At 44.2% G+C, this 12837-nt stretch overlaps 2 protein-coding genes across 3 annotated transcripts in view; one reads left to right on the plus strand and one right to left on the minus strand.

The window, feature by feature from the left end:
* The first annotated feature begins 2828 nt into the window (after positions 1–2828).
* On the plus strand, positions 2829–9334 carry trim59 (tripartite motif containing 59). The gene is given in 6 exon segments (XM_048265254.1): positions 2829–3006; positions 3280–3336; positions 3440–3640; positions 5148–5328; positions 6760–7481; positions 7483–9334. Coding segments are annotated over 2 exon segments (1260 nt in total). The 5' UTR covers positions 2829–3006; positions 3280–3336; positions 3440–3640; positions 5148–5328; positions 6760–6810; the 3' UTR covers positions 8072–9334.
* Positions 9332–12837, minus strand: part of smc4 (structural maintenance of chromosomes 4) — a 38029-nt gene continuing 34523 nt past the window's right edge. For both annotated transcript variants that reach the window (XM_048265237.1, XM_048265238.1), the window contains exons 23-24: positions 12035–12218; positions 9332–9671 (exon numbers count right to left, since the gene is read on the minus strand). In XM_048265237.1, coding sequence (XP_048121194.1) covers positions 9510–9671; positions 12035–12218 — 346 coding nt within the window. In that variant the 3' untranslated portion in view covers positions 9332–9509. The remainder of the gene's footprint in view (positions 9672–12034; positions 12219–12837) is intronic.

Below are 12837 nucleotides of genomic sequence, written 5' to 3' on the forward strand. Positions count from 1 at the left end.
GTGTGCACTGCACAGATAGATTCAGATTTAGATTGTGAACCAGTGGCTGACGAAACCTGAAAGTGACAGTGACAGTGGCCCTGGCAGTGATGATGATGAGCCTAATGAAGACTTCTTAAAAACAAGCTTAAAATATTGGGCCACATCCTATTCTGTGTCTCTTGTTGCACTGTCGTCTTTGCTCTCCATCTTAAGGGTGTTTCACCCCACCCTTCCCAAAGATGCAAGAACATTACTTGGGACACAAGCAAATGTGCCTACCACTAAAATAGAAGGTGGAGAATTCTATCATTTTGGGATAGTACAGGGAGTACTTTCACGGTTGCAATGTTTGAGTTTACCAGCAACTCTGACTACTCTTGTTTTACAATTCAATGTGGATGGTCTACCTTTATTCAAAAGTTCAAAGCTTCAGTTCTGGCCCATACTTGGGTGTCTGGAATGGCCCCCTTTCTTGTTGGTATCTTTTGTGGTGAAGGCAAGCCAAAGAGTCTTTCTCAGTACCTTGAACAATTTGTTGGAGATCTTAAGAATGTTCTAAGTAATGGCATTATCTATCTTCACAAGCAGTTTGAAGTTCTGGTTTCCTCTTTTATTTGTGATGCTCCAGCCAGAGCCTTCGTTAAACAGATTCACATAATGGATATGCAGGATGTGACAAGTGTTTTCAAGAGGGAGTATGGCGAAACAAAATGACATATCCAGAAACCAAAGTGAGGCTAAGGACAGGCGACAGTTTCAAGGATAGGGTTGATGAAGAGCACCACATTGGAACCAGTCCTTTATCTGAGGTGGTTAATATGGTGTCGATGTTTCCAATAGACTACATGCATCTCAGCTGTCTCGGGGTAACTCGAAAACTTTTGAATATGTGGTTAAAGGGGAAGAAGACAACAAGGCTTCCGTCACACACTGTAGGGACAATTTCTGAGAAACTCCTCAAGCTGCGCTCCCACATGCCCTGTGAATTTAATCGAAAACCAAATGCACTAGCTGAACTGGATCGGTGGAAAGCCACTGAGTTCCGTTCATTTATGCTTTATTGGGGCCCAATTGTTTTGAAGGACTGTGTTCCAAGTGACATATATGTTTATGTTTAACAACTTTATGTTGTTTTCCGTTGCCATGTATTTGCTGCTTTCCCCAGGTGTTTCTGAGGAAATGCTATCTTTTGCAGAGAGGTTAATGGTGTCTTTTGTTCAGCACTATGGGCAGTTATACGGAACAGATGAAATTGTTTACAATGTACACCAGCACATTCATTTGGCTGAGGAATACAAGCACTTTGGCTCTCTTGATAGCATTTCAGGATTCCCCTTTGAAAACTATCTGGGACAAATTAAGCGACTTGTGCGCAAACCACACCAGCCTCTACAGCAAATAGTTAAAAGGTTATCGGAAATTCCATATATTGAAGCACCAAAACCCAAAAATGAACAAATATTACACAAAATCCACGCTGATGGTCCTTTGCCCCACCAGTTCACATCCTCTCAACAGTACAAGAAGGTTTCCACTAATCAGTTCACTTTATCAACAAAGGTGGGAGACAATTGTATTGAAGTGGCAGATTGCTTTGCGTTAGTGGTGAATATTCTGAAGTCAGATAAAGATGTATATGTCATGTACAGAAGATTCAGAAACAAACAGCCATACTATATGTACCCCTGTGATTCAACGTACATTGGAACACACAAGGTCAGTAGGCTTGAAGACAACGCAGGGATAGGCAAACTAAGCTGTATCAAGCGAAAATGTCTTTTTTTCCCAGATGGAGATGGTGCTTCATCATGGGATGATGTATTAGTAGGGGTTCTCAAGGCCGGGGGTTGGGATAACTAGTTCCATTTAGTTTAGTTAATTTAGTTCCTTTTCAGTTGTTAGAGGACATGGAGTAGGGTATTTATTATTTTTTCTTTAAAGATGGATCAGGTGCTGTACTCAGTAGTACAATTCCCTAATGGTGGGACGGCCATAGTTCTGCAGAGTTGGCTGAGAGATAACACACTGCTATGGCCACCCAAAAAAATTCCACTTGCAAAAGGCTTTGCAACAAAGGATGGAGCCAGATAGTACATGGATCACCTACAGCGATGTCCGCCAACTAATTACATGTCGTGAGTATGATCTGTGCAACCCATATGCAAATTAATGGGAACACTTGATACACAATTTACTCTTGAAAGTTGCCCATTTTCATTTCTGTCAGACATAATATACATACATTTAGGTGTAAGATGTATAGGTTTTGCTACAGCCAAAATGTATCTATATGATGTTTGCTAGATATATGACAGATGTATAAGTAAGTATAAGTATAATATATATACTCTTTTGATCCAGTGAGGGAAATTTGGTCTCTGCATTTATCCAAATCCGTGAATTAGTGAAACACACTCAGCCCACAGTGAACACACAGTGAGGTGAAGCACACACTAACCCCGGCGCAGTGAGCTGCCTGCATCAACAGCGGCGCTCGGGGAGCAGTGAGGGGTGAGGTGCCTTGTGACAGAAATGAGAAATGGGCTTGCTGACCGGAAACTTCTCAAGTACTAGTGACTGGAGTTTTAAGGAAAACTGTGGGAAAATGGTGCTGCTTTCCTCTGCATTCTCCAGAAACATATGAAGAAGCCAGACGAGGAGAACACAAGTACAACACCACCATGTGTGCAACCGCTGAATTCAGAGGAGGAAAAAAAAGAAGAACGGGAGAAAAGGAGAACAAAGGAAGTGATGTTCACTGGAAGTTACTTCTGTCGCCTCACAATTGAACTAGTTATCTATTATTATTTATTATAATTAATAGTAAGGAGGTCACAGCAGCATTATTTTATCTTGACTTTGGCTTGATATAAAATGGACTGATGTGTTTATTTTTATTCAGGCCAAATCCACTGTATATGGATTCTGACTCTGATGAGCCATCTGGCGAAGTGAAGAAACCACGGGTTTTACGCCCGCCTAATGTCAGAGTTCCAGAATCCTGGTCACAACTGGCAAGAAATGGTAGGTCACATGTATTTCTGCCCTGTAACTGACCCTACCTCTTTGTATCATACAACACCATGTTCTATTCTCTACACCTAACTAACCTATTCATTTATCATGTATACAAACCTTGCTGCCCTGTAACTGACTCTACCTCTTTGTAACATACAACCCAGGTGGCTCTAAACACCATTTTGAATTGAATGTATTGTAGAATTGGATCATGCTTTTAGGTTAAGAGTTGTGCAAAAACTAATCATGTTTCACACAACTGTTTTGTCCCTTTTGCAGATATGTTTGCAGGTGCCAGTGCATCAAATGCATCAGCACATGAACAATTTCACCATGGTAAGCTCTCAAATAATGGCCAGTAGTCACATAAGCCTCTGTATGCGTCTTTTGTAAAATAATTTAATTCACTGACTTTTGCATTCCTTATTGTGTGTGTCAGAAATGATGGCAGCATCCGCCAGCGGCGCTGGGCCGTACCACCAGCTGCAGGTCCCACAGAAGGAGGGCGGCGCTGGGCTGTACCACCAGCTGCAGGTCCCACAGAAGGAGGGCGGCGCTGGGCCGTACCACCAGCTGCAGGTCCCACAGAAGGAGGGCGGCGCTGGGCCGTACCACCAGCTGCAGGTCCCACAGAGAGAGGGTATGATGCCATACTTCCAGCAACACTTTTTGTACAGCCGTGGACACAGAATTCCACAATGAAACTGACATAGCACGACATAAAATGACCTCCTTTGGTAGCTGACAACACAATCTGCCCTCTCAAAGTTTTGTTGATGCTTCCCAATATATAAATTAATATCTTTGTTTTGCAGGTGCCAGTATATCACCGTCGATATATATCGTATATATATTAATTCATATAAATTAAATTTATACCTTTTAGATAATGGTTGAACCAATATTGATTCAGTAACATTATTTCAACATAAAATCAACTGAAATTGAAATGTAGATTCTCATTTAGATGATGGTTGATTCACCATTGATTAAGTAACATTATTTCAACATAAAATCAACTGAAATTTAAATGTAGATTCTCATTTAGATGATGGTTGAATCACCATTGATTCAATGTCAGTATGGTTGAAAATCCGATGTTGATTCAACACAAAGTAGAGGGGACACTTTCAACATCGGATCAATGTTAGGCTTCAACGTAGTTTCAACATTTCTGCCAAACCATATTTCAACGTTGATTCAACTGAATTTTGCTATGTGGGATACATTTCCCACCAGCGGAGCTAGTTGGCTAGTTCAAACTTTTGCCAACTTAATAAAAGCTTAACTCGTGTCACACTGTTCGCCAACAGCAACATTACCTTATTTGTTTTCAAGTAGCAGGGAATTCAAGCCAAACCGTTGCAACTCTGCCATCAATCATTATGTTAAGCCCACCTAACGACTCTATACACGATTTGATTGGCCTGATTGAGTTTCGATTTCTGGAGCTCACGCCAACGGAGAGTTGCTACTTTGCTGCCGCTAGGGGCGCGTCTAGATTTCTAGGCTAGGAGAGACACTCATTCAAGACTAAAAAACTCTTTAAGTTCTAATATTTTTGTTTTTAATTTTAAGTTGCTCAAAAAACGCACACATGAGTACATGGGTATATGCTTCCTTCGTCTCATGATGTCTGATCCACTCTAACATGCCGCTCTGCATCGTTGTCCAAGTGCTGGATAGGGATGTATGTAGCTGCAAACATATTTGCATAGCCTGTCCTCTTTTTTGCAAATAATTTCCGAAACTGCCTGCCCCATATGATTTACACACAAACAAACACATTAAACACGCACATAAACACAGAAGTAGGCCTAGGCTACGCGCAGTTTCCCTATCTACTCACTCATTAGGCTACTACACTAGGACATGTTCAGTATCACTTAACACATAAGGGACTTCACTCATTAGGCTACTACACTAGGAGATGTTCAGTATCACTAAGGGACTTCCTGAGTTAAATTCAAAGATGAATAAAGATGGAGGAACTTTACAGTTTGTGAACTAGACGCGGTACGTTTATGACTGACACATTCAACTCTTAGATGGACATCGACACCGAGGTGCATTTATGAACAACTACGTTTGCTCCCAAATAAAAATACTCTCTTCTGATAAATGTAAGCGTTTGTTCTGTTTGGAAGCGAAGCAGATTTGAAGCAGCAAGGTTGGATTCAAATCGCGGGATGACACGGGATTGGGCGAAATGCTCCCTTGAACTTCGCATGCGCGAAACAGTTGACGACGACCGACAGAAGAGGTGTTTGCAGCCGGCCAGTTCAAGAAACACAAGAATGACGTCCACGCCTTGATGAGCAACTGTTGGTGAGCACAATTTTTTAGGTCCACTCAACTGGACCTAATTCTATAAAGTAGCCAGTTACAAAATGAAACGGTGTCTGCACGATGTGAAATTATTTGATACAGAATTGCGAGCAAGCGGTTATTGTTATGTGGATTCCAATGACGGAAGGATACATTGTAACTCGCTAGCATGGCTATCAAGCTGTTGTTCTCGTGGGCAGTTAGATTAAGTATTCAGAATGGTTCATGAGATTATATCTGCTGGGATCTCACTTGGATCGTACAGTTTGAACTGGTCCAGTTTGAGCTTGTATTGTGCAGGCCACTTTTGAACAGTAGCCTAGTTATTGTTTGGAGCATGTTTGAGATTTAGCTCAAATAGCTGACAGTGAGGATCTAATGTTGACAGTATTTAAACATGTATAAAATAAAGATTTAGGGGGTTTCATGTAGAGGGGTTACATTAACGTTTATGGTTATGGATAGCATTTTGACTTATATCTTCGATGTTGATTAGGCTTAGGCAATCTCCCTCCATCAACGAAAACCCAACTGTTTTAACGGACGAAGGCAACGTTATTAGGCTCTGACATTTGATAGCACGACACCGTGTTCACTACAATAAGTCAGGATTCGGTTTCTTCCTCACATGGTCTGTTACCGTGAGTGAGTCAGAGAACAGAACACTAGGATGTGGATCTTTCAGATGGGCCCTAAATGATCTATTTCCAAAATGCAGAATGTTCAAACTAAGTCTGCTTTTCCTCTTAATTTTATAAATCATAACAAGGCTTCCCTTCCTCCCGTCTTCCTCAACACCCACGTTACGCCACCCTTGTCACGTATACTTTTGTGTGAGGCTAAACTAAAGTGTCTGAGGACCGTTAATGGCTATGCCTCATATTAATAGGGGGGTGACAGAAAAGGTTGTAAGTGAACCTGCTGATGAGTTGGCCTGAAATAGTTTCTAACATGTATGTGAGAATCATAAGACAGCAGAAAGATTTCTGACTTCATGGTCAAGAGTAACCCTGTTTCTTTAGCCCGTGTGTGTGTCTTGAACCTGAACTTCGGTTGAGTCTGTCAGTTCCCTGGAGCAAGGATTAGTCTGGAAGTGAATTAATGAAATCCTTTTATGGTCAACACTATTGCTTAATTTTGAAATTAATCAGATCACAATCAGATTATGTCAGACACAAAGTGCCTTGAAATAAGTGCAACACCATATAGACTACTACACGATCAAAGACAAGGCTCTGTAAAATTTGCATGATGGGGGATTTCTTAAATGCGCCAGTTCCATTTGGGGACAATGTTGTAATTTTCTCTTCCTAAATCTCAGTATTAGGCCTACCTAGGTGCAGTTTCTATTGGGCTGCAAAATGAGTACGTATGTATGAATGAAACATTACAGTTACGATTGTAAAATAACATGGCGGAGATCTGTTTCAGGACTCTATGTGGCACTTCCATACCTCATCCCACTGTGACCGCTCGTGAGGGATGGACAACCTGGAGGAAGACCTGACGTGCTCGGTGTGCTACGCGCTGTTCACGGACCCGCGCGTGCTGCCCTGCTCGCACACCTTCTGCAAGTGCTGCCTGGAGAGCGTGCTGCAGGTGTCCAGCAACTACTCCATCTGGCGCCCGCTGCGTCTGCCCCTCAAGTGCCCCAACTGCCGCAGCGTGGTGGAGCTGCCGCCCACCGGCGTGGACGCGCTGCCCATCAACGTGTCGCTGCGCGCCATCATCGAGAAGTTCCAGCGGGACGGAGGGCCGCACGGCCGGCCGCCCACCTGCCCCGAGCACCCGCGCCAGCCGCTCAACGTCTACTGCGTGCAGGACCGCGCGCTCATCTGCGGCTTCTGCCTGACTGTCGGCCGCCACCAGGGCCACGCCATCGACGACCTGCAGGCGGCGTACGTGCGCGAGCGCGACTCCCCCGAGCAGCTCGTCCAGCAGTTGACGGACACGCGCTGGGCCGAGGTGTGCGCGCTGGCGGAGAGGCTGGAGCAGGAGAAGGCGCGCGGGGAGGGTCTGGTGCGGCAGGACCGCGAGGCCGTCGGCCAGTTCTTCCAGGGCGTGCAGAGGCTCCTGGAGCGCAAGCGGGACGAGTACATGGCGGCGCTGGACGCGGCGAGCGCCGAGCTGGCGCGCAGCTACGACCCGCTCATCGAAGCTGAAGGACATGCAGGAGGAGCAGCTCAGCCTCATCTCGCTCGGCTCCGCCGTGCAGGATGAGGAGTCGCCGCTCGCCTTCCTGGAGAAGGTGCACCTGTTCCGCGCACGCGTCTCCTCCCTCACCCAGACCCCCATGCCCCAGGTGGTGCCGCTCTACATCGCCCCCCGAGCCGGGGACTTCCTGCGCGAGCACTGGGCCAAGGTCACCATCGGAGGCCTGGAGCAGGGTCCTGTACCCAAGGTGGCCTGTCACACCAGGGGCTGCCTGGGGAAGCACGCCCCTCCCGCTGGCCTCTCCCGCGCCTGGCCGGACCCCCGGCAGCGTCCCCTCCCCCTCTTCGCCCTGCTGGTGCTGCTGGTGGCGGCGGGGCTGCACCTGGATCCGTTTGGAATGGCGTCTTTGGGGCTCTCCGTGGTCGCCCCGCTCGGCGAGCTCCTCCAGAGCCTGGCTGACCAACTCGTCTGGCCCTTTGACGTCCAGGGACTGCTGGAGGAGCTGGTCTCGAACGTCTGTGCAAGTGTCTTCTCCCTGGCCGACAAAACGTACCAACACTTTGCCTTTTTCCTCCAGGCTTCGCAGTAACAGTGCCCAAGAACATGCAGTGCTTTTTCTTTTTGCTTTGTGTGGAGCGTGGGGTCTGGGTTGCCGTGATGCAGATAGAATAATATATGTACTGTTGGTTTCAGGAAACAAAAGGTTGAAATGGATCGCAAGATCAGGTAGAGACACAAGACTGCTTTGAAACTTGCCAAACCATGAAGTCTTCTTAAGAGAACACGTGACCAAGTCTGAGGCAATGTTAAGTCCAACATGCCCCGTCAAACAAACTTTTAGCACCTTTCTCAACAATAGTTCTTTATAGTGTATTCATTGATAGCAATTGATAATGCACACAATTTTTATGAAAGTTTGTTATGTTGCAGATTTATTTGTAGTGCATCCAAGTACAATTCTGTTCCAAGGGCATGACCATTATAGTAATGCAAATGATCATGCCAGGTGGCTTTTCTACTTAAAGGTGTAATTAGCCTTTTTACAGCACAGCTACTTTTACTCATGTATACATGATGCCTTTAAAAACACTACTGGTAAAGGAACACAACAACTATTTTGGATATCACCTTATTTACCATCTGCCTCAGAGTTACCCTTACAAAAAAATAACTGCACTACTTCCAAGTGTTTTTTGGAGGAATTATCTGCATTTCTTATGCAGGAAATGCAATATTTTGGATATGAAAATGTTTTTTTTTTAAGGGTAGATATGAGGATACATACCCATCTGTTCTCTGTGTACAGTAACCCTGTCTGACACCTTAGCTTAGCGTAATTCAGTAGCAATAGGTTAGACCAGCTGGCCTGTTGCTCAAATGGAGCTAGAGGCTAACTTCTAGGCTTAGCGTAATGCAGTAGCAGTGGGTTAGACCAGCTAGCTTGTTGCTCAAATGGAGCTAGAGGCTAACTTCTAGTGAACTATACTAAGGAGGCTAATGGTATCAGACTGGGTCATTGTTGCATGATGCATAACATGAGATGGGTACGTATACTTACATCCAACTCTGGAACAGAGGGCAAAAAAAGTTAATTTCCCAAATAGTCGGTGTGTCCCTTTAAAGGAAACAGAAATGTGGATCTCGATTATGTAGCCGCTATTGTTTGGCCTTCAATAGGCTGGGGAAACTAACACATAGTAGCAAAGGACAGCAGCTAGAAGGCTAACGTGAAGTAGCTGGCAGTCACTGTGAACCTTAGCAAACGCTTGCTTACTGCCTTAACCTCATGCTGTGAATGCATACAAATTAATACCAATATTTTGAGAACACAAATAATGACACCACTGTAAACACTTTAATAAAGTTTATTTGTAATAGTTAAAAAAGAGCAGCTTTGTGTGTAAAGAATTTATACATAATGATGAACAGAGGAGTAAAAGACAAAATGGAAACAGGAAAACGATTAGACGATACACAACATTAAAATCGACAGATACAGGAGACAGAGAGTGGAGTCTGTGCAGACCTCAGGCAGAGGACACCACCTCCTGCAGACTGATGGTCTTGGGGTTGATGGGGACACTCTTGGTGGTGTTGTAGGTTTTGTAGATGCCGATCAGGCGGTCTGCGATCTCGAACATGTTGTTCCTCAGGGAGATGATGATGAACTGGGCATTCTTGGTTTGCTCCTATGGAAGAGAGGAGGGGAGAATTTTCAGAAGTTAAAACAAACTATGAGCATTGTAGCAGGAGCAAGCCATTCTTCCTTCAGACTCTACTCAGTCAGCAAACAGTCACAGTGGGTCAAAGGTTCTGATTAAATGAAGGCTTAAAATGGAAATGCAACAACACAAAGGCTGATGCTTTGCTGCAAGACCCAAACCCACAGTCCCTTACGCAACGCTGCCAACGTTGCCCAAGATCCACAGGCCACCCCTATCCGCTTCGCTTGCTCCAGAGAACAGGTAAGACGTGAGCATAAGAGGTTCCCTCTGCAGTGGAACCAGACATACTCACACACTCTCCTGCATTGGCATTGTTGCTCCAGATTACTTCATCGTAAGTGTGCCCAACAATGTCTCAATGCGGCGAGCTCTCGTGCCCCACACTCACCTGAGCCAGCCTCTTACATCAGAGCTGCTCCACAGCTCCCTCCTCATTAGCTGGTTTCGCACCAGAGGGGATTTCTGCACTTCCTAGAACATAACATTCCTATATCCCCTTTTTTTCGCGGTTTCACACCAGACGAATTTGGGCATTATTAAGTTCCTCTGACCGCAGTTCCTGGTACTCTTGAGGCAGAACACGTAGGTGGTAACGACAGGACGCAGGGATGTCATGCAAAGTTCTTTAGTGCGCTAGAAAAATTACAATGTGAAACCATTAACAACCGGATCAAATGAATTCAATGTAACTAAACACAAATGTTGTTTCGGTCCTTGGTCCAGACTTTCAGGTCATCATAACCTGTAACTCAGCGTACTAGCCTATGACACGGCAACAATTCCAATTAAATACCAGATGTTTTATATATTACTTAGGTAACAATAAAATCAAACATCGATTTTCCAAACGGATCTGATGACTAATGTTAGGCTACTGTTAACCAGCATGCGACAGTAGACATTAGTATTCAAATAATTTTAAAATGTAGGCTAGTTAGTTAATTTACTCTCATTTGGCGAGGTGAATGGGTGCCTATATTAAACCCTGTAGTAAGTGATGATGCTATACACTGTCGCCATGCTTAAGTCACTCCTTACACCCTCATCCCAGTTCTCATGGCCACTTGGCCAGAGCACATGGAAATGAAAAGCAGGTTTTGGAGGAGAGTAGTTAGTAGAACTGATTTAGAAGTGGACTGTTCCTATAACTAAGTTGCTGTAACTACTTGGTCTAAAAGAGACTATACATCAGGGGTGGCCACCCAGTCCAGCATGAAGAGCCAAATTTTTTCTCAACACAACTCAAAAGAGCCGCACAACAAAAAAAGATGCCACACCACAACAGTGACTTAGGCCTACACTTTAAATCTTCTTTTTCATTTAAAATGAAACACTTGGCAGATGCTACAAATGATCGTTTTTAGGAATGAGTAGCAAGCAACTATGATATGACACACATCACACATTCCCCCTCACTGACTGACTTATTAGCATGAGAAATGCTCTGATGTAACAACTGATAAGATGCCAATGTGACCGTCAAATGTTCCGTCGAGTGTCTGGCATACCAAGTACCAAACTAACGTGTTAAACAGGTTTTTTTACGGTTTTATTTTGGTTATGTTGACATATCAACCAGAAGGGTTATGCTAGCCTACAAAAAAGATTAATCCGCCTTTTGAATGTCCGTGTTCCTCTTTCTATTTACTCTTAGCATCAGGGTTTTCCTGATTGCAACAGTAGCATTACACCTGGCTAAAGAAACAAATGTTTCTGCTTCCTATTGGGCTAGACTTCTATCCATAACATGACAATAAAATTATTTTAATTTAAACATTGCAGCCTAACTATTGCCAGTACCATCAACTCATGAAAAGCATTTTCATTTACCAGAAATATAGGCCATTTAAAAAAATAAAAAACTATAAATCCAAGGAGATTCCATCAGTTTAGCAGCCGCAAGCCGCACGAGAGGAGGCAAAGAGCCGCAGGTTGGCCACCCCTGCTATACACTGTCGCCATGCTTAAGTCACTCCTTACACCCTCATCCCAGTTCTCATGGCCACTTGGCCAGAGCACATGGAAATGAAAAGCAGGTTTGAGGAGAGTAGTTAGTAGAACTGATTTAGAAGTGGACTGTTCCTATAACTAAGTTGCTGTAACTACTTGGTCCAAAAGAGACTATAGATTTGACGGTATCCTAAACCCCAGTGCCCCACTCACACAGATGTAGCAGTATCCTAAACCCCACAATACCCACTCATAGATGTAGCAGTACCCTAAACCCCCAGTGCCCCACTCACACAGATGTAGCAGTATCCTAAACCCCACAATGCCCCACTCACAGAGATGTAGCAGTACCCTAAACCCCACAATGCCCCACTCACATAGATGTAGCAGGCCACGATGGAAACGTTTTTGAAGTCGAGGGCGGCGTCAATCTCATCCATGAAGTAGAGTGGCGTGGGCTTGAAGTGGTGCAGGGCGAAGACCAGCGCCAGCGAGCTTAGAGTCTTCTCTCCGCCCGACAGGTTGTAGATCTTCTTCCAGCTCTTCTTCGGGGGCCGCACACTAACAGAGACAGAACAGTCGCAACTGTCAAATTAGCTGCACACTAACAGAGAACACCCAGAAGCGTTAAACTCTGCCGAACCCTCAAATGCCTCTACTAATACAAACAACATGACCTTCAGTACAGAATTCAGGGTTCCAACTCATTTTCATTGACATTTCAAAACTTTTCCATGACCTTCAATGACATTTCTGATTCTCACAACCTGTAATTACACAGATTTGCACATTTTACTCAATAGGTGGGGTATAACTGCTGAATAACAATTAAACAACATTTTCCTTTTCCAATAGGCTTTTTCCTAATAGGGTCATAGGCCATGTCAATTCAATTGGAAACTTCATCACATGGCAGAAATTAGGCAATGGGACATTAACCATGGAGTGGTACAAGAACACACAAACACCTTTATAACACATTATTAATTTCATTAGACCTGCATACAGAACAAGATGTTCAAAACTTTCAATGAATTTCCAGAATTCCATTATGTTTCCAGGCTTGCTAAATGGGATTTTATAATGCCATGATTGTGAAAACCCTGGGAATCCTGAAACTAGCATTGATGAGGCAGCATTATTGCTCGTAAGCTGTAAACATGCACAGATGCGTCTATAT

The sequence above is a fragment of the Alosa alosa genome, chromosome 15 (assembly GCF_017589495.1).
Source record: "Alosa alosa isolate M-15738 ecotype Scorff River chromosome 15, AALO_Geno_1.1, whole genome shotgun sequence".
Lineage (NCBI taxonomy): Eukaryota > Metazoa > Chordata > Actinopteri > Clupeiformes > Clupeidae > Alosa > Alosa alosa.